The sequence below is a fragment of the Strigops habroptila genome, chromosome Z, assembly GCF_004027225.2.
Source record: "Strigops habroptila isolate Jane chromosome Z, bStrHab1.2.pri, whole genome shotgun sequence".
NCBI lineage: Eukaryota > Metazoa > Chordata > Aves > Psittaciformes > Psittacidae > Strigops > Strigops habroptila.
This window is the reverse complement of record NC_044302.2, coordinates 89,792,636-89,818,150: the sequence shown is the minus strand read 5'-3', so window position 1 is coordinate 89,818,150 and position 25,515 is coordinate 89,792,636. Positions and strand designations below refer to the sequence as shown.

Genomic DNA, 25,515 nt, shown 5'->3' with positions numbered 1-25,515 from the left:
TGTAGAGTAAACATGATTTCTGCTTGAGCTTCGTAACTCTACAGTAGGTATCTATATTGTTTGTAATGTTAGAAATATTATCATGGTGTCTTCTCAAAACCAGAGTTGGGATTAAACATCCCAGATGCACTGTCAGCCAAAGAGCTGGATTGCTGTTCCGTGTAATCTCAAGACAGGAACTATTCTGTTGTGCTACTTTCCACATGTATTCCCGTATCAACGGAACAGAAGTCTCACGGCATAAAGAAACCAGATATCTTTTTTGGCTGGGTATTCGTCACTTCGGGCAGTTTTGGTTTATATAGTAATATCCGCCTGGGAGCTGATTAAGAATATTCTGAATTCATTGGTATGGTTTGCAGTTGATTTGGCACAGCAGAGCAAGAAATCTGAACAGACAGCACTGAAATCTCTGTATGTCTTTTTTCTTGCATGTTGATTAAGGATTAGATTATGGGGAAAGCATGGGAAGAAATCTAATACTATTGACAGATCTTGTTCCTGTGAGTCGATTTTAAAAATATTTAATTAAATAAAAATATGTGCTTCAGGAGTTCTGTCATTTCGAGTTTATTAAAGCACAGATGTGATAAAAAATAAATATATGGACTCGGTGGAATACAGATTTGTCATTTGTCATCACATCACTGGAATGGAAACAATGAGATTACCAAGGGAGAAGGACAAAAGGCTTCAGGAACACATGGGTGGATGGAGGAAGACACAGCAGAATAATGAAAACAGCCCAGAGCGGAGTGGGGTAGCAGGTGTCAATAAAGTGTTATGCACCAAAGCAAGTCAAAAGAGGAGATCTTACACTTAACAAGGAACTGGCCATTTATGCAGTTAAATTGCAGTTAATGTAATATAATTTGAGCAAGATGAATAAGAGGTCAACAAACAAAATTGCCAGAGATTCACAGGTTCTAGTTCCTGCTAGAAGGCAGGAACTAGGCAGTGCAGAACAGGTCACTTCTTCAAGCTGCCAGAAGCAGAGGAAGAAGAAATTGAGGTGTCCTCATCCTCTCTGCAAAGACAGAGGCCTTTTGGATATGTGGCTCCTATTTGCACACTGACAGTACAGACCTCTAGGAAGTGATGTCTTCTTTGTGTGCAGTTTACCATGTATTTCCTAAAAGCCTACTTGTTATTTCCTTTAGTTGTCTATTTTGCTTTTGCTGACAGCATAGGTGCTTTGTGTAAGTAATGACATATACACACAAAAATAAAATTACTGCTTGAAAACTCATTCTCCTGTATGTGCACTTGTAGACTAAGGCCAAAAGGACAGAAACATTGCTTGCATTTGTGAAAAAAAAAATATACCTCTCCCATGTCTTCTGCTGCCAAAGCAGACAGAAAAAGCAAACATATGCAATTGTGGAAGTGTTAGCAGGAATTACAAGTAGTAAGTGGTTTTACACTTCTTTTCTCCTCTTAAATTTTCCTGACGGTTTTCACATAAGAAAGCAAGGACAGAAAATACCAGGTTTTAATTCTTTTTTTTTTTTTTCAACTGTTATAGCATTCTATTTTAATACCAGACAGATCTTTTTAGGCAGATGAGTTTGGCTAACTTTGTTCTCTCAAAGGCAGTCAGGAGGTGGTGCAGTGTAGGACAGAGCAGAGCAAGAGCCCAGTGTAATTTGTAGCTGAAGTGCAACTGTTCTGGTTTTTGTGTACAACAGTGCTCACCAAAACCTGTTGGACTGCCGTGAATCCAAAAAAAGGGGAAAAAAGTGGCTAGAGGTCACACCCCTTCTGACAGTAGCTGGTCTGAAAGAGGGGCTGTGGGGATGGGTCTCCAGCCCCAAGCTGGCTGGATGGCTGGGTCCTGCTGCCAGAGTTTACTGCCCTTACAAGATACGCCAGGACAACCGGACGTGTGATTGCTACTTACCCCCATTCTGTCAGTATGATTTGAGAGTAAAAGATGTTTCGGCTAAACTAGGTCATTTGAGAGAACCAGGCAGGGGGCAGCTCCACGTGAGGAAATGCCACAAGACTGGAGGGGGTGGTAATTTCTGTTATAGTGGAGAAAACAGCTCCAGGTGAGCTGCAGTAACAAATTTCTTATCCCAAGGCAGCTGCACTCAAGATGGCATACTGGACTGAGGTGATCTAGAAGACAAAATAAACATATATGTAGAACATATCTTTTTTTATGATCTTTCATTCTTTTGTGGTTTACCCTTAATGCCAACATTAAACAGTACTGTTGTTTAAAGGGGTAATGGACGCTTTGATGTTTGTGAAAAGAAAGCTTGATGTACACAGCCTAGAAGCATAGGCTGTGTAAGTATATAGAACATACAATGAATAATGCAATACTTTCCAAGTATGGAAGAGTCACACGAAGTCAGAGCCAGAATCGTGACAAATGAATGGGGAGATATCAGAGAGATAGAAGACCAAGGAGAAGTTGCAACTAGCTGTGACAATAATCACTTTATTAAAACAAAAAAGTTTGTCTTAGGATCGGCTTCATTAGTTACTGAACACTTGTATGATTAGATGAAACTGTGTTAAACTAGAAGGATATTTTAAGCTGATTCTATCCCATGTTTCATTCTTGTCCGAAAAACCATTAGGTGTATGAAGGAGGAAAGAGAACGTGTTAAAAATCTGTGTAAAGATGAAAGAGGGCTGACAAATACTTTAAAATTTTGATGATCATAAGAAACTGAGAGGCAGTTTGAAGTCAAACAATCAATTTAATAATGTCCAGTGCTTTTCCCTTCAGGAAAGTGTACAGAAAAGCAGAACACAGTATAGAATAGCGCTGCTCATCCTGAAAAGGTACAAACTGAAGGCAAGTGAGCAATACAATACTGTTACATCTGCTGAAGCACTATCAAGTCTGAGCAAGATTCGTCTGTGCTCTGCAGGAGTATTGTGTTTGCTTTCAGCATTATTGTTTTGAGAGAAACACAGACAAACTGGATAGTTCAGAAGGGAAGAGCCAGAGTCTGGAAGCGTGTCCCCCTGAGACAGGATCAAAAGTTAAGTTTGCTTAGTCTAGAACAGAAGACTGAAAAGAGGTGTTGTGGTCCTTCCATATGGAGCAGATGTTTTAAAGATAGTGTTCAGTTGTTTTTCTGTTCCATGCTATTGCCAAGATGTCTCATCCCATTCTTCCAGGTAAACTGAATAAATGAAACTTTCTATCTCCCCTCAGAAAGTGTTTTTCCTCTGCTCAGTGTCTAACAATAGAGTCCCTCAGGAATGCATCTTCTGGCAGCTACTGCTAATTGTGGAGAGCTTTCTGTCCTCTGTACTTGAGGTTACAAAACCTTGAAATGATTTACCAGTTTACTATTATTTTCAGGAAAATCCCAAATACTTCCAAGTGAAAAGGACACAAAGAAAAAAGCCTTTGCATAACTTGTCACAAGAGGTTTGACAAAATTCACAGTTAATATGTCCTTTTTTTCAACAGCTTTCATGTGTTCCTTTATTTGCAGCAATGTGTCTGGATTGTGTCCATGAAACATCATTAAAAAGGGATGTTAACGAGAAGATCACCAGAACATTTGAGTCATGACTAAAAAGAGAAACCGAGAACATAGTTTTAAAATAAAATAAATTTAACTGGAAATGTGTGAAATTAAGTCATAACTGCAATGAAAAATATGGTCAAAGGAAACAAACCCCTACGACACAACATCTGTTTCCCTGTGTTGTCTGCCATTTCCCCAGAACACTTGCAGGGGTCGCTAATGTGAGCATGTTTTGTCCTTTGGTATTTGGAAATCATTTCCAGTGCTATGGGGCATGATGGAGATTGCTTGGAGAAAGAAAGTGAATTTGGAAAATTGATGGTTATGGACTGTATGAAAGGAATGACTCAGAAATACATTTCTTGCTTCTAATCGCATAATGAAGGAAGTTCCTCCATGTGCCACATCACACCATGGTACAGGGGATTCTGCTCACAGAGAAGATGAAGGAACGGTTTGGTCTCCATAACGTGCAAGTCACTGCTTTTTCTGGTAAGAGTATCAGGAATGATGCCTGATTAGGCTAATTGTTTGGGTTTTTTAATTTCATAATTATGAAATTCAACTTTTCATTGTATAGATATTATGTAAATATATCCATAATCTGGTGTTACAGGCACAGAAAAGACTATTCTCAGGGGAAAAAATATCAGTGATATCCATGGGGAAAAAAAAACTCTTCAGAAATTGGAATTCTACTATTACAAAAATATCTGAAATAAACCACACTCTCAGACTTTAAATTCTGAAATACACACAAAAATGAATCATTATAACTTTTTTTTGTTAGGGAAAAAAGGTTACCAAAGAAGTATTTTGAATTCTGGAAAATTCCTTGTATGGGCAAAAAAGTTTTATGTAGTAGAATAGCTTGGTGATGCTCAGTTATAGTAAAAGCTAGTTTATATTTAGGTACAAAACCAAAGGGTGTGTTCAAGAGCCAGAAGTTTGGCAAAAATGTTGTATCAACATGGTTTTTAACTTTAGTTCATTGTAATACTTTAAGTTGTGATTAAGGACAGTTGAGGACATGAGATTTTAATTTTTTTTTTCCAGTTTATCATCCCTCTTCCTCTGTTTACGAAATTGCTTGCATTTTATTTCCCTTTTTAAATGACTGCTGCCTCGCTGTTTTATCTTAACCAAAGAATAAGAAATGGAATACAGGAGCTCTGAATCCCTGTTTCATAGTCCAATGACAAGACTCAGAGCGGAGACCAGACTGGCAGTCACAGATCCACACAACTGCAGACTACACAACTTCTTCTGAGACCAGTATCCAAAACTGACTTTAAATGAAAAGCAAACGATGGGTGTATGTTTTATGTCTCCTCCATTTGACCAAATATAACCTTATTCTGTTTTATTCAAAAACCCTGCCAGGTAGTAGAGAACAAACCAAGTCTGAGTAATGCGAATGCATTGTCTCCACAGCTGCAGGTATGGGGAGATGATGGCAAGAGGGGCAGGTGACAAGGACCTGCACCCTGGGACACAGGTGGGACAAGGCCGTCACTCTGCAGTGTGCTTCCAATCTACAGAGGGACAGTGGGATTTCTGCTGTTAGTAAGGATTTTCTCCCTACCAAGCACAACCACGCATCTCTTCTGGAAGAAGCAGAAAAATGCCTGGTAGCTATGGAAAACCTTTTGGCACCATGACTACCGAACTACATACTGTAGTGGCTGTACATGAACCCTTCGTGTATATAGAAACAAATTAAACTGGTCTCCTTCTTTGCATGAAGTATCAGTTACTTTTCTTATCCTCCTAAAAAGCGAACTATTTTCTTTCAATAATAAGGGCATAAAAGTTGCAACAGTACCAAAGGCCAAAGCTTAGATCCAGTTTTCCTAGCATGTTTCAGTTTCAAATTAGGACTTCAGTTATTTTCACAGGTATTTTAATTTAATGTCAACTTTATTTTTTTATTTAATGTCACATGGAGTTAAATTTCTGAATGTACTTTTCTAAGTTTGCTATACCGGACTTGTAAGAAGTCTACTGCTTTGCTGTATCAGTCCAGGTGAAATTAAAACGGAAAAAAACTGCACAAAAACTTCAATTCTCAAAGCTGAGATTTCTGTATTTGCACAACTTTGTAAGGGGAGCTGGTAGCTCTTCACTTAATGTAAATGGTGTACATGTGTTACACGTTGTGAAATATTTTTCTTAAATATGTCTCTTAAGAAAACTTTTTCTTAAAATATCCTCTTTCCCCTTCCTCAGTTCCTTGTATGTTCATTTACCTTTTGTTTCTCACTCTTTTTGACTCTCTTCTCCTTTTAATAATCCCAATTACTTTTTTTAATATATTTTCTTCTGACTAACTTTCTAAATTTTGATTTTGATTTCGTTTGGATTTTTAGTTTTCCTAAATGAAATATAAGCCAAATTACACTGCAATTTCCATCAAACTTTCCAACCACATTTTTTCAACAAACTCCAAATGAAGCAGAAACACCCATTCATTCACTTGGCGATAATCATTAAAGCACACTGAAACCAATTTACACTGGCTTAGAGTCCGGTTGAGTTCAGTCACACATCTTTAATAACGCTCCTTAAGAGCGAAGCTAGTAAAACAGTCCATTAGTTTCGTATGTTATTCCATAAATCCTGTTACCTAAAGCTGTGAGCAGAGTACCCTCGAGAATGTGTTTCATCACCACAGCGTGGCTCGCTGCTGCCATCTCCTGGCGTACGGGAAAATTGCTCTCGAAATACTTAAATCATCGTTTTTATCAGACAGATTTCCTTTCATTTTGGCTTAGATAATTTAACTATAAGCTTTTCGTTGTGCTCTTAGACGGTTGTAATTCTTCCACTCAAAAAGATTTTAGAAGACATTTCGAATCTAAAAATTACTATTTAAAACCAAATATTCTTTATATCACTAAACATTGTATTACTACACAGTAACTTACGTATATTATTAAATGTTGCTGTTTAAGAAATGTTTTTGCGAGTATTTATGCTGTTCATATTTTACATTCATACAGCAAATAAATTATTCAAGTTTAGGCCTGATTCTGTCGTTAAGTTCATATTTAGTATGCCTTCTCATTTTAATATATATATAAAAAATATATATTACATATACAATTTATACGAAAATATTCATATATTTATAAAATATATTAATATTTAAATATATAAAATATTTTCATTAATTTAAAACATATAAATATTTGCATTATTTTTAAGCTCCTACATTTGTGGTCAACTAATGCAGTGATGTTCTCTCAATGGTCCTTTGCTGCTACACAACCAGTATTTGAAAGCTACACAAATCTGCCTATTTTTCCTGAACTTATTTCTTGCAGCATTAAAGTCCATGGAGTTTGAAGTGCTCTGATGTCCATCTGAGCACTTTTTAGCTCATTGAAACTCTCTAAAATCCCAGATCATTGCTGCAGATGAAGAGGCAGCATCTGTTACTGGAGGCAGAAGTGGTGTGGGATGCTCTGCATACAGCAGTGGTCCAAGACAAGCTGTAGCCCTGACCACTGGTTTAGACTCTTCCAAGTAAGGAGGCTACACTATGATATCTTCAGAACATGAAATCTTGTCATAAACACCTTTCCTAAACTAACACACCACAGGCCTTGGGACTGCCTGCTTTGGGAGTCCATAGCACCATAAAAATGTGCTGAAAGTAACCTTTCTATACGAAAACTATTTATTACTATATAAATAGCAGGGGGAGAAGTGGAAGAAAGTTACAAATCAAAAAGCCATGCCTGAACACTTGAAATCACATCCTTTTATTAGAGATGCTGAATCTCCCCTCAACAGGACAGCGCTAAGCACAGCAGCCGCACTCACGCAATAGAGGTCTGACAGAATCTCCTCAGAACCTCTTCCACTTTTTCCGCCTGGGAAATCAGACATTGGTCAATCCGATTTTTGTTTTAGTTTTGTCTCATTACTCAATCCATCCTTGACTGAATCTCTGCCTCAGGGGAATACTAGCCGGGACTCCCTCGGCGCCACCCCGTCCCTCAGCCCCTTGCCACCCCGCTGGGGCCCTACAGCCCTGCTGCCGGGGGAAGGCTGGTTGTGTTCCCCCGGCAGGAGCGAGGTGCGCAGCGCTGTGGGGACACAGATCCCGCTTGCCGCCCTGACGGGTGCGGGCAGGGGCTCCGCCATCTTGAGCTGCTGAGGCCGCCTGCGCTCCCGTCGCGCCACTTCCCCGGCCCCCGGCTCAGCCCGGTCCAGCGCTGCCCTCCGACACTATTGGCCCGGCCGCAGGGGCTCGGCTGGGCGCGGATCGAGTCGGGTCGGGTCAGGTCCGGTCGTGCGACCGCCCCTGGTTGCATCAGCTGCCGCGGTCGAGAGGCGCCTGCGCGGGGCTGCGCCCGCCCTTTCCCCGCTCCGCCGGGTGGTTCTGCGTGCAGCCATGGCGGGCGCTGACAGCCAGGTGGGCCCGGCACCGCGGTGGGGCACCGGCTGCCCCTCACTCCCCTCGCCGGGGGTGCCCTGAGACGGGGCGTCCCCTTCTTCCCGTGTCAGGCCTGGAGGTGGGGGGGGGCAGCCCTGTCCGGAGGACGGGTGCTGGCGGCAGGGGGGAGCTAGGCCTCTCCTCCCTCGCCCTCGTAGCCGGGGGTTTCCGCAGCTGCGGCGGAAGGCGGTGGGGTTTACCTGGAGGTAAAAGAGGAGGGAGCTGCGGTGCGGTTTCTCGGGGCGAAGAGGCGGGTTCTCGTCCCTGGTGTGTGTGGGGCTAAGGAGGGGGTTAAAGCGCTGTAGCTATGAGCGGCTGCTGGACAATGAGGAAATGGTGCTCGCCCTGCTCAGGTAAATGCTGGGGAAGAAAAGAAGGCAGATTGCGGAAAGAAGAAGGTGAAGGAGGCGGCCGGCGATGGAGGGCGGACGGAGGTGAGCTGCGCTTGGGCCACTGGGCGAGGGGGAGTGAAAGATGCATTCTCCCGGTCACTGTCTTTTGCACTGCTGGCATTGCTGCTGTTCACCCCTGTCAAGATTTTATCTGGTATTAGAGTTACTCTTTTTCTCAAAGTTTACCATGCAGCGACTTTGTTGCTTTCTACACCAAGTTGTATTGGTGCAATGGGAGAGCAGCTCAGATTTCCATAGTTGCTCTTCACTGTGCCCCTGTTTGCACTGGGTCGTAAGCAGCTGGTCTCTGGAATGAGGAAAGCCAGTGTAAAGTGCTGTCTTTTCTGTCTTGATGGTGGGTAAACACAGCTCCCTCTGACTGCACAGAAAGGGACAGCTGCTCGCCAGCACTAATCCTGAGCCAGCTGCACAGCTGTACAACCTTGGTTGTGCCCAGGCTGATAGACATGACGTAATTCTGTGTTTCGGAGGCTGGAGTCAGTTCCTGTCCAGGTGGCTCAGAGTAGAGGCGTTCCCTCAGTTTTTTGACCTAATACGAAAAATCAATTTTTATGTTGAATTTCTATAGTCTTTTCAAATTGATTTTTGTCCTTGTGTAGCTTATTAAACAGGTGTTCAATAAACTATGTAGTAGGCTGCTAATAGATTTGTGCTTTAGTTAACAGGTGTACAGTGGTACATTTCAAAGAAGTAATTTTCGTTAAGCTAAGTCTTGTTAATTATATAGTATTATATATTAATAATAATGATTGTTAGATATAGCACATCTATAGATAAGGTCACAGCTGCTTGTGAAAAATGTATCCATTCTGTTTTCATTCTTGACATAATGTGATATTAGATTACTATAATAATCTATTGATTTTTTTCCCTTGTCTTTATTCATTATATATAGCTGACTCCCTGGCCTGCATTTATCAATGAGCGTTTAGAGATGTACAATAAACTTAAGGCTGAACATGATGCGCTCCTTGCAGAAAGAGCTGCAAATGACAGTAAACCCATTAAAGTTACGTTACCGGATGGCAAGCAAGTTGATGCTGAATCTTGGAAGACTACACCTTATCAAATTGCTTGTGGAATTAGGTATGATGCTATTCTGTGATAGGCTCAATCATTTTCAGACAGCTCTTTGTCTGCATGTAGTAGCTGAGAGGGTATGTGTAATATATAGTTTCTCTCTTAGTCATTTATCTCAAGTCCTCTCAAGGTGTCTTGAGAGGTAACCAATAGGCTTTTACTTTTGGAGTGTAATTTTTTTGCCTTCTGAAGATGCAGTTTCTAAAATTGCATAAGAATATAAGTGGGATTTTTAGACACACGTTACTTGCACATTTTCCCCAGCAAGTACTGTCCTAGAATTATAGAATCATAGAATAGTTGGGGTTGGAAAGGACCTTAAGATCATCTAGTTCCAACCCCCTGCCATCGGCAGGAACGCCTCACACTAGACCATGTTGCACAAGGCTCTGTCCAGCCTGGCCTTGAACACTGCCAGGGATAGGGCATTTACCACTTTTTTTGGGCAACCTGTTCCATTGCCTCACCACCCTCACAGTGAAGAAGTAATTTGCTACTAAATTTACTAGCACGTGCAAACCAGTTTGCATCAAGCTAGGGAAGATGACTGCTGGGTGATGTTTCAGTTGATTTCAGAGGGAGTTAACAGTACGAGTATTTTTCACTTAATTTCATTTTTTCTTGCATGGGGGATACCCATCAAAAAGAGCATTGCACATCTCCATGTTACTCAAACTGCCATGGAGTCGATTTGGGCAATGGACAATGACAGTTAAAATTACAAAAACTGGGTGATTCCTAGAGATGAAGTGCCTTTTTTTTTTTTTTCATGGTTAGGTGCCTTGTCATTGGAACCTTCTTTGCTCTTGTGTTTTGGGATCAAGGAAAGGGGTTTTTGCTTAGTGGAAACAAAACTATAAAAGCTACAACATCAGAAATCTTTAAAAGAGAAGCTCTGTCTTTTATTGCAGTAGGATTTTGAAGTCAGGTTAGTACTTTGATGTGGCTGCCTCAAAGTCAAATGTGTTAAAGAATGTATGAATGTCAAGTATGCAGCAGTTTTCTTCTCTTATCTCTGAGATACGAGTAGGATTTTCATGAATATTAAAGATATGCTAAACTGCTCTTTTATTTGGATTTTATTTATGACACTGTATCTACTCTGAGCACTTCTGAAAACCTTACTCAAAATGGAGGGCGAATTTGGGGTACTTCTGCTTGCTGATTTCAAAATATGATGTACTGTGTATTTATTCTGTAGTCAGGGTTTAGCTGACAACACTGTCATTGCTAAAGTGAACAAGATGGTTTGGGATCTAGACCGTCCTTTGGAGGAGGATTGTACCCTGGAGCTGCTTAAGTTTGAAGATGAAGAGGCTCAAGCAGTGAGTATCTTCTACCAAAACTTGCTGGCCCTTGGATTTGCATTAAACTCAGCCTTGAGTAGTTATTTGCATCTTCACCATGTTCAGAAGATGATGATGAAGATACAGGTTTGCTGTGTACATCTGCATTTTCTATTGGTACAAGGGAATTGCAGTCGTGCAGATAATACACATTCTGCTGTGTGTTCATAGCCATGTCTGCTAGCAGTTGCTGTAGTTTATGTCAAGTCTGTTCTTGTTAAAATTTTATATTTGCAACTTTCATGTTTATGTAGGTCTTTTGAACTGATCTCTTCAGCACTGACTTTGAACACAATACTGAGTGCAAATGTATGTTCAATCATAAAAGCACTGAGTAGGCTTCTCTTTGTACATGCAAAAGTGCGTAACTTTCTTTTGGCTACTCAGACAGGTGAATATCCAGTAAATTTGTAAATACTGTTTTCAGAAAAAATTGTTTGGTACAAGAAGCTGTCAGTCACACTCATAACAGAGGTTGTCCATTCAGACTTAGGGTTTTCATATTGGCAAAATGATGGCTCCTGTGAGATTTATTTTTTTTCTGGACTGTGCGTATAAAAGGAGACGTTAAGTCCTATAGATACAGTTTTAATTTGTCAAAACTCCTATAGATACAGTTTTAATTTGTCAAAACAATTTGTCAAAACTTCAGGTGAACTACAAGACGGAGTATAATTTTTAACTGAAATGTTGTACTTCAGTGCAGCATTTCCCATGCATAAAATCTTTAGATTAGGACCACAACCTTATGTTGAAAGTGCACTTTTTGGTCTTTATGCAGAGCTGATTGATTGAAGTTCACAGGAAAAAAAAGGTTTCTGGATTAGTATCCTGACTTCTTGAGAACAATTGAATCATTTCAATGATAGTTGAAAATAAGAATTATTTGCTACCAGGCTGTAACCAGTTTTCCAGTGGAAATACTACCTTTTGGATATATTGCTGCTTAGGATGAGAGTGTGGCTGGGCTGGTCACTTTTGCTCTGCACACTGCTCTAATGTGGGATCTGCATCAAGTACCCTGAAAAGCAGGGTACTTGGTGCAGATTTTGGGTTTCAGAAAAGGTTTTAAATTAAATACTCAGAAATGCACTGTGTGTGTTCAGACTGATCCCCTTTTTTTGCTTCCATTAGGTATACTGGCACTCAAGTGCTCATATAATGGGCGAAGCTATGGAGCGAATCTATGGTGGCTGTTTGTGCTATGGCCCTCCAATAGAAAATGGATTTTATTACGACATGTTCCTTGAAGAAGGGTAGGTTTTGTGTGTTTCTTTATTAGGAGCGGGGTGGTGGCAATCACAGCAATATTTCTGTTACCTTCCTGTTCCTGGGACAAAGTCATCCGCACTGCTGCATGTTGCTTTGTTCCTTGTAGTGCGTCCCATCCACAAGCTGGTTGACTGCAACTGGATCAGAAATTGCAAATGAAGGCAAGAAAGATTCACTTTCGTGTATGTGTTTATTTTAGAGGTGTATCAAGTAATGACTTCTCTGCTTTGGAAACCTTATGCAAAAAGATAATGAAGGAAAAACAAGCTTTTGAAAGACTGGAAGTTAAGAAGGAAACACTGCTTGAAATGTTTAAGGTAGGCTGTTTCAGAAGGTTGTTTCTAGCATCATGCAGTTATTCTTTAAGTATTTGTAACTTTAGCTGCATTTCCGGTAGTGGTAGAAGGTGGTTAAATTTTTTAAGGTGGTATGTTCCTATAAGCTGATATGTGGAATTTAACAAAAAAAAAAAAAAAGAGCAGGAATGTGCAGTAGGTTTTCTGCAACTATAAGAATTCTCATTCTTCCCCTGGATGACCTTGGCAAAATCTCTGAAGCCATGTTCTTTATTTCCCACAGATGTAGATTTGCAGTATATTATGTGCAATTATGTTTATGCCTATATTAAATCGGCTGTTAGCAAAATGCTGTGGCGATACTATTGCATATGCTGATGCATTCAGAAAGCTTCATAGGACATTTTCTATAATGAGGACTTCTGAGAGGTCCATGGAACACTAAAAGCTGATCCTTTCTCTTTCGTACCTAGCTGTAAATAATTACCTGGCATTCCTGAGATAGATGTTACTCAGTTTTCACTGTTAGGAGATCAGGGGAATCATAGAATCAAAGAATAGTTAGGGTTGAAAAGGACGTTAAGATCAGCTAGTTCCAACCCCCTGCCATGGGCAGGGACACCTCATGCTAGACCATGTTGCCCAAGGTTCTGTCCAGCCTGGCCTTGAACATTGCCAGGGATGGAGCATTTACCGCTTCTTTGGGCAACCTGTTCCAGTGCCTCAGCACCCTCACAGTAAAGAACTTCTTCCTTATGTCTGACCTAAACTTCCCCAGTTTAAGTTTGAACCCATCACCCCTTGTCCTATCACTACAGTCTCTAATGAAGAGTCCCTCTCCAGCATCCTTGTAGGCCCCCTTCAGATACTGGAAGGCTGCTCTGAGGTCTCCACGCAGCTTCTCTCCTCCAGGCTGAACAGCCCCAACTTTCTCAGCCTGTCTTCATACGGGAGGTGCTCCAGCCCCTGATCATCCTCGTGGCCCTCCTCTGGACAGCTCCAACAGCTCCATGTCCTTCTTGTGTTGAGGGCATGAGAACTGCACACAGTGCTCCAAGTGGGGTCTCATGAGAGCAGAGTAGAGGGCAGTTAGATTGAAATGTACCTTCATAGGTCTCCAGTCTAATGTCAAGCAGAGGGCGTGGGGTCAACACTGAAATCGGAGACTGTACAACCTGCTGTCTGGGCAGCTTGCTCCACTACTTGACTGTCTTCTGTCTTTTATAATCCTCTTCTGATGCAGCATAGCGTCAGGTTTGCAAATAATTTAAACTGCTGGCCATCCGCTCGCTTAACAAGGAGCTAACAAATATGCGTGTTGCTTTTCTTCTCAGTATAATAAATTCAAGTGTCGTATCCTGAATGAGAAGGTCAATACACCAACTACAACAGTATACAGGTAATTACACATGCATCATAATATTATTGGATATATTTTTCTAGGGTGAAATATACCAAATGAATGTTTTCCTACTCTTAGGTGTGGTCCGTTGATAGATTTATGCAGAGGGCCTCATGTTAGACATACTGGCAAGATAAAGACCATAAAAATCCATAAGGTAAGTGCTGAAAACTGCCTTACACAAATGTTTTCACTGAAAATGCATTGCTGTCTTTGAGCCACAGGATGGTGTCTTATCCAAGAATGTACTGTGAAATGGGTAACCTGGCCAAAACTTCACTGTAACAAACTGGGAAGGGGCTGCATGCTAGAATGATATCCAGATGGTGTGAAGCCCACGTAGGTGTCCAGGGCCTGCACTCCAGTACAGATAGGAGTGAGTGTGGCTTAAGGCTTGGCTGAACTGTATCAGTTAGAGTTTATAGTTTTTGCTCAGCTGATGGTTATAGCTGAGTGTGAATAAATAGTTGTAATAGGGTGGCTACAAAGAGAGCAAATAGGTTTAAAAAAATAACGGAGAGCTTGAAGCCACCTGCTTGTTTTGGATTTTTCTGATCAGTGCTCTGAACGTAAGACTAAAACTCTCCTTATGCTTTAGTTATCTACATTAAGTACAGTGACGACTTAATAATTGCCTGCAGTAGTAGTAAAATGTGGAGGCTCCTCCTTTTCTTGAAGGTTTTCATTTATTTTTTTTGCACGCAGAATTCTTCTACCTATTGGGAAGGCAAGGCTGATATGGAATCCCTCCAGCGGATCTATGGAATTTCATTCCCAGATGCAAAAATGCTGAAGGAGTGGGAGAAATTCCAGGAGGAGGCTAAAAGCAGAGATCACAGAAAAATTGGGCGGGTGAGAGTTTTTCTATTAATGTATTTCACAAACACTGTGTGGTTATAGCCCCTTAACAAGAAGGATCTTGAAGACAGTGTATACGTGCTGCCACAATCAAGACGTGACACAACTGTATTTTTAGTTGAGTTGCAAAGTTGGGTAATTTTCTCTCAAAGATCATAAAAAATCTTAAGTAACTTCTCTTTAGACCTTTTGCTGCTTTAAACACATTAACATCTTTATTCCACATATCAGTCAGAACAGAACATGGACACTTTGGTCTGCAAAACATGAGCTCTTCAGTTTGCAGGCAGTGCTCATTCCTACACTGTTTGCTGCAGCCTGTTCACTCGCAGTTCTTCTGTGTGATTTCAGAATTCTAATACATTTCTATGGGGGTTTGGTTGGTTTGGTTTTGGGTTTGTTTTTAGACGGAAATGCCTGTCAGATAATTGATAGTCCAGAACACTGTTGCAAGGTGTCCTCCTAGGACACCAGGGAAATACACAGGAAAATTCACTATGTGCAGGCCACAAGCATGTGCACAGTTTGTGACAACATTAGCTAACTACAGGTCACACATTGAGCTCATGTGCAAATAATTACAGAGACCTGCAGAAGCAGAACTAAACATCACTTGCCAAAGTACAAAGGGAGCTCTGAGGACACAGTTAGGACTTACACATAAATGCAAAGTTTAGGAGCATCATTAATGAAATTGGAAACTGAACAATCTCCTTCTTCTGTCAGTACTGATGGGGATATAAATACTAGTGAAAATGCATCTCATCTATTGGTATTGCTTTTAAAAAAAACCGAAACAGCTAAACCAACCCAAACTTTGCATAGTGATGCCAAGTCAGTAGTAATTCATTTGTGAAAGTTAAGTGAAAAAGATGGTGTACAAATACTAAGTTTTTCAAATCTGTTTTTCTGCAGGACCAAGAACTGTTTTTCTTTCATGAGCTCAGCCCTGGTAGCTGTTTTTTCTTGCCAAAAGGAGCTTACATTTATAACACGTTAATTGAACTCATCCGGGTAAGGTCTTTTGGAAATCTTCTAGAAGAAATTGCTTAGTTTTAGAAAAATACGTAACAGCATGCTACATGTAACAGTATTAACAGCCCTGCATTTCAAGTTATTTGGATCTTTTATTCTGTAAGCCATGGAACTAAAGAAACCTGGTTTCTTTGAATTGGTGTTGTCACAATCTCTGCAAGGTTATTTGTTTATCAATGCTTTACACCTGCAGTTAAAGCCGTGATAATGATACTTTATAGTATGAATTCTTTAACATCTAATAGTAGCGATAAGCTCACACTACAACTGTCCCACTGATGCATATTGATTTGTTTTAATACACTAACTAAATTTCACTCTGTAGAACTGTTATGAAGTTATGTGTAGGGGAAAAGAAATCCTGATCTTGTAGTATTTAAAGTCTGTCTTATTACTGTATATTTGCACTGCAGTATACTATCAAGTATCATTGAGTAATTACAGACTGCTGCTTTGCTTTCAGGGAAGAAACTTGTTCTTCTTGCCTCCTACAGAGGAATTGTTTGTGGGAAGGGTGGTGCTGGTGGAAGGGATGTATCCTGGCATGTCCAACTTGAATTTTATTCTGCTTCTTCTCTCCTCAAGTCAGGGACTTTTTTAGGGCAGCATTTGTATATTTTTATGGTTGCAGATTGAAGGCTGAGTAGCATTACTTTTGTAATTTTGTCTTTTTAGTTATTTTGTGTACTGGGTCTGTTGTTTCAGAGTGAGTATCGAAAACGTGGATTCCAGGAGGTTGTTACTCCAAATGTTTTCAACAGCAAACTATGGATGACTTCAGGGCACTGGCAGCATTACAGTGACAATATGTTTTCCTTTGAAGTCGAGAAAGAAATCTTTGCTCTGAAGCCTATGAACTGTCCAGGACACTGGTAAGTACATGGCAAATCCACTTTATCAAAGATGATGCTGATTCAAACAAACAAATCCTGTTTCTTTTGCTTGCTTAATTGTAAAGATGGCTATCTTCAGGTATCCAGATGTGGCATGCTGTCAGGAGTGGTGTAATTATGAGTCCTGTTGACTACATGCTCTCTTTACTTGAGACACTGGAAAATACCATTTTTTCCATCATTACAGTGGCTGTGGTTTTGAGCTGAAGCTTACCGTGGTACTACAAAACCTGGATATCCAAAATACTGGGGCATTGTCAAATTTGTGGCAATTCAGGCATTCAGGTTTTAATGCTCAGTTTTAGGAGCTGTGTTATCTTCTCTCTGTTTGGTGAGGGAAGCATACGGGTTATAAAAGGATTATCTGCATTTGCTTCCCTGACAAAAGGAGATGTGAGTGGTGATTGTATTCAGATTACATCACTGGCATTATGGGCATCTGCTTAGGTATACTGGATGCTTCTCATTGGCATTTTGATTCTGGATGAGCTTCAACTAATAAACTTTTCCTTCAGCCTTATGTTTGATCATCGCCCAAGATCATGGCGTGAGCTGCCATTACGGTTGGCTGATTTTGGTGTTCTGCATCGCAATGAACTGTCTGGAGCTCTCACAGGACTCACTCGAGTACGCCGGTTCCAGCAGGACGATGCTCACATATTCTGTGCTATGGAGCAGGTATGGGCTGCTATTAAATGGAATCAGGTCTTAAAAACAGAATAGCTGATTTTTCCATATTTGAGACTTCTGTTTCTATTTTCATAAAGATTGAAGAAGAGATTAAAAGTTGTCTGGAGTTCTTACGTACTGTGTATGATGTCTTTGGATTTTCCTTTAAACTGAATCTCTCCACTCGTCCTGAAAAGTACCTGGGAGATATTGAAGTATGGAATCAAGCTGAAAAGGTAACACAGTTTTATCAACTTTTTATATGAAAGCAAGGCTGCAACTTAAAGTCCTGTAAGAACATATTGGCTTCTAGGAACTATAGCGACAGCTGGGCATCAGCAGTATTACTTTAATAACAGTCTTCAATTCAGTCTGGCTGCTGTAAATAGCTTACCCTCCATACAGAAGCAATCTCCAATGTCAAAATCAAATTACCACTCTGTCTCTTTCTGTCTTTCCTTGTATGTTTTATAATAAAAAAACAAAGGAGGAGGAGAGCCAATTCTGGCAGCCTCTATAATAGAGCCATTTTCCAAAAGCACAGTTGCTTTCATGATGAAAGAGATGGGGTTAACCCCTGCAGGCGCAGTGCTAGGAAGAAGATATGGCAGGAATAGATACTGGGTGTATTGGGATTGATCCCATCTCAATATTATCTACAAACTTTGAATTTAGCATAAAAAGTTCTTGTCTCTTAGCTAACATTGCTTGTTTGGCCTCTTCCAAAATGAATGAATTAATTTTTTTTGTTTGTTTATTAAATTTGGACTCTTTTTTTTTTTTTTTCTTTTTTTTTTTTAATGCTGGGGCTCTTCCAAAACTTTGATTTTTCAGAAAATAAATGAGTTGCAGCAGTGACTGAGAAGTACTGAAAATTTGGTAGTGTCACATATCTGTACTAGCAGGCTGACGTGATTCTGTAACATGGAAAGACAGCAAATGATTGAGAAACACTCAGTGTATGTTTTCTTTATCTCTAGCAACTCGAAAACAGCCTCAATGACTTTGGTGAGAAGTGGGAGTTAAACCCTGGTGATGGAGCTTTCTATGGACCTAAGGTTGGTATGTTGCTAACCCTTAGCTGGCTTACATTTTTTGTTGTGTTTGGGTGGGTCAAAGAGCTGGGATTTGTAAGAAGGGACCTAATACCATTTTAAGATGCTGCCTGACTGAAGTTTTGTAGTTTTCCAGATACATAAACTCTGACAAACTTGAGACAGGAAATAATACTGTCTGATCCTGGTTTTCATATAGCCTTAATACTCAATTAAACCAAATTTACACATATAAACCATTTGTATGTTGCTTAAACAGAGCTGATTGATTTAGTGGGAAACATGAACAGAAGGTGGCACTGTAAGATCTGTGTTAGCAGAGCAATTGCAGCATGAGAAATAATCCTTTGGGTAGTAAGTGAATCACAAGTCATGAGAAAAACAAAAACTTTCTGGTTAAACAGTTATTTTGAAAAATGTTGCTTTTACTGGCATAGTTTTGTAGCTGTATTGAATTGCTGGTGGGTTTGGGTATTATAAAAAGCTCCTTGTATTGGTTTTGTGGTTTTGTTGGGGTTTTTAAAGCTTGTCTCCTAAGTTAACTAGGGCTTTCTAGAAATTTCTTGTTATCTTTTGAGCATAGGGACAGAAAGCCTTGCAAAATTACTTGTAAATCTTTCCCTAATAAACCTACGCTACATCTATATCTACTGGTTCTGATTTCTCTCTTTGTATGGTAGTTGAATCAATTTCATTTTGTAGGTTGTAGGTGAAATGTACTATAGCAGCTAATCATTCATAATCTTGTTTGCATTTTACATTTAGTAATTTCCTCACTTGATTTGAAAGGTGGCAAATATCTACAGGAACCTTTGTTAACCTTAATTAACTTGATACTTGCTCCTAATACACCCTAGCCAAAGTAAAGTGAGCAAACGTAGCATTTTGTACAGGTTTTAATGGAAAGTAGTTGAAGTTCCATTCTTAAGTTAAGCTCTACATCTAGAGAAACTTTAAACTACTTGGATGGGGTTTTTTTTCTACTCCGTGACTGGGTGGTTTGAAATTAAAGAAGATTGCAAATTAGTTTTTTGGTGACTAGCTGAACTATGATAAGTTCTGGCTACTGAATGCAAAATTGGAAGATATTTAGAACTCATTTAATAGAACTCTGATCTCTTTGTTTGATATATAAATCAAAATAAGGCACACAGCTCCAGCATACAGCCATACTGGTGAAGTGATGTATAAGAGCGCAATGTGATAAATGAATAAGGTCAGGACATTATAAATCTACTGTTTTCTACCCGTCTGTTTGTCTAACTTGTATCATAACTGTACTAGGGATTAAAGTGTGAGAAGTGAAAGAATAGGCTTGACTGTAGATACTCATAGTACAGAACAAGTGTCTGTACTCCTCTGGTAAGTGAACTCCCATGTTCGTGCCCTGAATATATAACATTAGCTACAGAGTATTCAAATACTGCATAAAACAGGGGTGTAAGTTTGCCAGTTTGAGGTTGAAGAAGTCATGTTTCTGGGGATACATGTTCAGTTCTAATCTTGAAATTGCACTTGTATGTTGCTGAATTCTCTCAGTGAAAAGGCCTGTTAAAGTCCAAGATTGAAACTCACAAAAAATAGTCTGAGTTAATGTCTCTCTGCCTGTTCACCCTGGTTTTAGCTCTGACATGATTTGCATCAGAACCTGCAAATCATTTAAATCCTAATGTATGCTGAAGTAAACCTATATTGTCTAAAACCACATACAGTTCCTCTGCATTGAGTGAAACCTTCCATCTTAAAACAATGAATTTGCTTTCAGAGGGGCATGCTTGCATCTTAAACTGTAGTAAAAGTTTGTGTCTTTTTGGTTTTAAGATTGACATTCAGATTAAAGATGCCATTGGCCGCTACCACCAGTGTGCTACAATCCAGCTTGACTTCCAGCTGCCAGTCAGATTTAACCTCACCTTTGTCAGGTAAGCGCAGAGGCTGGTGGTTTTAATTGCTATGTAATCCAACTTTCCTGTCACTTACAGGCATATGTTTACATCCAGAAAAAACCTTTACATTTGAAAAAAACCACCTTTTTTCACAGCCATGATGGCAATGACAAGACAAGACCAGTTATCATTCACCGGGCTATCTTGGGATCTGTGGAGAGAATGATCGCCATTCTAACTGAAAACTATGGAGGCAAATGGTAATGTTGAAAAGTAGATTTATTATTCCAGTTCAAGCAAATGTTTTATGTAGAAGAGAAATTAGCCCCAAGCATGCAAGAATCAAGACGGTCTGTTGTACTTGCTTGCTGTAGAGACATACCTCCTTAAATAATTCTAGCCTCTACATGATGCCACTCATGCAGGTGCAGCATACATCTTGTCTGCCCAAGGTGCATATCTCAACTTTGCTTTTGCAGCTGGGCTGCCTTGCAAAGAGTCATTTATGTGGGTGATTTTGTTTACCTGATGCAGTGTAGTGCCAGATGGGGATGCGCCCTCTGAGTATAACAAGATTTAAAAGTAAGTGTTTTCCCATGATTAGTTAGTAATAAGGTCAACAACTCAATTAGCACTTGTTGCCTGTTGTAAAGACAACTTGAATCTTCAGGTAAGAAAGTAATTCTGTCCATTCTGCAGTTCTTTGACACTCATTTCCTGGGGGAAATAAATTGTAACGAGTGTAAGGCTGTCATCACCTCTGAACCCCATCTAAGCAGCTGGCTTTATGACTGTTAAACAGATCTTAGTCTTATCTGTTAATAGGACTTTTAATTCTTAAAAAAATACTGAAAGCTTTATAAACTTGTTTTGTTTGTTTATTGAAGGCCGCTCTGGCTGTCCCCACAGCAGGTCATGGTGGTACCAGTGGGACCAGCATGTGATGAGTATGCTCAAAAGGTGAGGTATATGTTTGAGGGCTTTTTTTTTATTTTTTTTCTCCAGTATATTGTATTTAGTTGAGATACTTGGTTATTAATAGCATTCATCTCAGATAAATGTTACAAGTCTTTGTATATTACATAGTAGTATTCTTGTCTTACAATGACAGCTGCTGTAGTTGTAGATTTCTCTTAAAGACAACCTGAAATAGATTTTGGGTATCTAAACAACAAGTGCTGATCTTTGTAAGACTTACATTTTTGGAAAACTTATTTTTTTCTTCTCTCTAGCTCAAAAGCTGTCTTACCTTTCAGATTCTAGTTTCCCATGGCTATACACATCTTGCAAAGCAGTAAGAAAAATGAAGATGCGTATTTAGCATCCAGCAGACCTGTGTTTTTTTCAAGCACACAATATATGAATTGAATAGTCTGCAAGATAAATTAAAATCTCTTTGGATCAGAAAGCTCCACCAACATGCTGTCTTTTACAATATCAAACTCCAATTGCTGTTCAGCCCAAAACATTAGATACTTACATAACTGCTTAGGTATTCAGTGTGTATGTACTTGCATGATAGCTGACCTGTTTTCATTTCTTGAACTGGGCTCATCTCCAACATCTGAGCCAATGACAGTGCCTTTGTTTTAGGGGTCAGATAAGCTTAGCTGGCTTAAGTTTACAAGTCATAAATTGTTCATTGTCATGAATGTGTCATCCTATAGTGACAGTTTAAATACTTTTTCTCCTAGGTCAGGCAGCACTTCCACGATGCCGGATTAATGGCAGATGTTGATGTAGATCCTGGATGCACACTGAATAAGAAGATCAGAAATGCTCAGCTTGCACAGTATAACTTCATTCTGGGTAATGTATTTTTGTTACCTCATACCTCTGTTAAAAAGGCTGATTTCCTTGCATAGATTATAAGGCTCGATCTTCTGTGAGCAAGGCAGAAAGCGGTAGTCAGTGTTTTAGGTTACTTTGTTCCTAAGAGTCTCCATTCCGGAGAGCCTCTCCTGCCTACATGGTGGGCATTCCTGGTGTGGATAGCTGTCACCGAAAAGAGATCACTGTGACCTAAGGCATTCCTGCTGCTTTAGGAAAAGACCTTTGCTGTCTTCTGGCCAGCAATGTAGAGACATCTGTGAAATCTCTTGCCCTTTGTCAGTCAGATTGTTAAGTGATTTGCACTCCCCCCAGTAAATCATGCTCTTTGTTTCAAGTGTAGCAAAAGAATTACCATATTTTCACTGTATTCAGCTGTGGTCCACTCTGGAGCTATACATGCGTGTGTAGGAGAAGACTTCCACAAAAGGGTCATGCAGGGAGAGTTAGAAACTGACCCTGAAGTATGTGATTTGAAGCAGCATATTAGTCATGTCATGTAAATTGAGGCTTCAGCACTGACCCTAAAACTATCTGAGTTCCGCTAGAGTAGAAGGAGAATATTTGACAAAATCATGAATAAAGTTCTTCTTTAAAACTTTAAGTGTGTGATACAGCTAATACACAACCACATATTATCTTCAAGACCACAAAGAAATGATCAGTCTGTCAGGGAAAAGGTCTCATCTAATTTAGGTTCAGAGGTTTTTTCAAAGAGTTGTCCCAACTGAATGTAGATTGGGTACCAGAGAAATACAATCTTACATTAGTAATGAGACATACCTACATTATCTTGGTATCTGTATCTTAAAAGAGCTTTGAGATTTTCCAATAAACTGTCTTTCTGTAAAGAAAAAAGATAGCTATTGATTAATTACAGTCATGTTGTCCTTCTAATCTTTGCCCATGGAGTAATCCATGTCTAGAGCACAAGTCTGAGGGAACTAGGGTTGTTTAGTCTGGAGAAGAGAAGGCTCTCTACAACTACCTAAAAGGAGGTTATAGTGAGGTAGGGGTCAGTCTTTTCTCCCAAGTAACAAGTGATAGGACAAGAGGAAACAGCCTCAAGCTGCACCAAGGGAGGTTTAGATTGGATATTAGGAACAATTTCTTCACTTAGAGGTTGCTCAGGCATTGGAACAGGCTGCCCAGGGCAGTGGTAGAATCGCTGTCCCTGGAAGTGTTCAGAAACCGTGTAGATGAGGCCCTTGGTGACATGATTTAGTGGTGGACTTGGCAGTCCTGGGGTAGTGGTTTATGATCTTAAAGGTCTTCTCCAACCTGGTTGATTCTGTGATTCTTTGTTATTTCTCATTTTGACTTTGTCTCTAATAATAAGTAAGTCAAGCTGGACTTACTAAGTTTAGTTTTATCTTTACCCATATTTTGGTAAGTTGCTGTTCATAACATGCTAAAACCTATTAAATTATACAAGATTAAATAAGGCTATTGGCTGTTACAGATACAAGCTGGGGAAGCTGGGAGGAGGGCAGAGAAGGAATTGATGTGTTGGTTGTAAGCTTTTTAGAACTTTTATTTAGTAGAGCTAAGTTTTAAAGGAATAGGGGGAAAAAAAGAGCTTGCTAAATGTTAAATTCATTCCTTTGCATGTGCGTTGTTTCTAGTTGTTGGTGAAAAGGAGAAGGCAAGTGGAACAGTTAACATCCGCACCCGAGATAACAAGGTGCATGGTGAGCGTACAATTGCAGACACTGTGGAGAGACTGCTGGATCTGAAACGCTCTCGCTCCAGACAAGCTGAAGAAGAATTTTAACACCACCTGCTCTACCTGGCATAAAATAAGATCTTAGTTTTCCTAATTCAGTTAACCGCACAGTTTTTATGCTGAACCAGATTTGAAATATGTTTCTCATTGGACCTTTTACTCATTTTAGCAGAGATGTTTCCTTACTCAGAAACATCTATTTTTGTAAAAAATCAAATTTTCACAAACTTTGAAGTAGAATTTCCTGGCCTCTGATCAATGTCAGGTGAAGCAAGATAAAATGACTTTCTGTGGCTGCAAGGGAAAATGGGAATGTTAATCAGGGATACCCGTAGCATTCCAACTACCCTGTTAAGAATAAAATGCATTTAGATAGCAAATGTTTTTCATGAAACTTAAAAGGCCTTAGGCTTAAGAAACCACATAATAATCATACACTGCAGCAGCCTTTGGAGTGTCTCCTTTAACAAGGGAAGTAAGACCTTGCAGTCCTGTCTGCTGGCCTTACACCAATTAAATGTTGATGAACAGTTCCTGGTCACCGGAGCAGGGAAGTGAACAGCAGTATTCTCCTTTCTCCTCCTTCCGTAGCAGTTGGTGCCTCTGGTAAAGTCTTGGCTCTCACTGTGTGACACTTGTCACAGGGGGCTGCCTGCCACACAGTACCGAGCTGCTAACCGAAGCCAACTGTACCCTCTTCCAAGGCAGTATCTGAAATATGCTGGCTCTGCGGGTAAGGCCGTTGCAGCTGTAGCATGGGGATAAGATTGTCTGGAAGAGGTAGGGCCAAAGAAGCAGCTAATGAAACCAGGATGCTTGGGAACAGTGAGTGTTTCTGTTCATGTCCCTGAGGTGTCCTTTCAGTAAAGCGTAGACATCACAGCAGAAACAAGAATGTACCAAACTAAAAGGGATAATTACTATTTTTTTTTTAATTTTTTTGAACAAATGCTGTGTTTCAATTCAATAGATACCGTCCCCTTCAGTGGAACACTTCCTTCCTAAGCCTTTCCTCCAGGCATCACATACTCAGTTAGCAGCCCCTCCTATCTCACAGTTAGGGGATCTCATAAATTCGTTTTGGGTTTGGTGGGGTTTTTTGTACATCTGGCTGACAAATGTCTGTCACTGACAAAAAATAAAATCATGGTCTGAGGGTTTTTGGATTGTTCTGGTTTTTTTATTTATTAATCTTAACTGACATGAACAGCTTCCAAAGGTAGTTGATAACTATTTAGAAAGAAAGCTATTGCTACAGCCTTAACAAAGAACATACAAATAATGAGGACAGGTTTGAAGCATCCTGTCTTTTTGAAAACCTCCAGGTCTTGCTATTTCCTGTATTATCTGGGCAGAAGCATTTAATCTATCTTTTCCTCACTGGCCTTCCTCAGGGAATGGTGGTAACATTAGATCATTGTGGATTCAGTTTCACCAGGCCACAAACCCCAGCAACTTTTAGCAAATTCTATTTCCTTCTCTGGTTCATTCAGTCTAAACATTCACTCTGACTGTTGTAGAACAAGAAAAGGGGAAACTTCCACTGCCTTGCTGCTTTCAAAATTATTTCAGTGAGGGTTAAGTGGGCTATTACTTTCTGTATTTCGTGCCTGCTTTACTTTGCTGTGAAGTTGACTGTTGCTTGTGCAAAACAGCAGAATCCGATGCCAGCTGTCTCTGGGGCTGAAGGACTTCACCAAATGTTGAAGCAAAACTAGAGTAGATACCTGTCCCCCAGGGAAAAGGAACTAATAGCTCTGTGTCCCCAGGAATTGTGCCTCACACCACCTTTCCGCTAGGCTGGTGTATC

At 40.0% G+C, this 25,515-nt stretch overlaps 1 protein-coding gene across 1 annotated transcript; it reads left to right on the top strand.

Annotated features, from left to right (window-relative positions):
• The first annotated feature begins 7,708 nt into the window (after positions 1-7,708).
• On the top strand, positions 7,709-24,866 carry TARS1 (threonyl-tRNA synthetase 1). The gene is made up of 19 exons (XM_030470066.1): positions 7,709-7,923; positions 8,298-8,378; positions 9,253-9,443; positions 10,639-10,762; positions 11,918-12,039; positions 12,255-12,372; positions 13,686-13,750; positions 13,832-13,910; positions 14,459-14,605; positions 15,527-15,625; positions 16,352-16,518; positions 17,055-17,217; positions 17,307-17,444; positions 18,189-18,266; positions 20,085-20,185; positions 20,305-20,409; positions 21,037-21,109; positions 21,844-21,958; positions 23,605-24,866. Exons 1-19 carry the CDS (start codon positions 7,903-7,905, stop codon positions 23,751-23,753), a joined length of 2,136 nt encoding a protein of 711 aa, XP_030325926.1. The 5' UTR covers positions 7,709-7,902; the 3' UTR covers positions 23,754-24,866.
• The last annotated feature ends 649 nt before the right edge of the window (positions 24,867-25,515 follow it).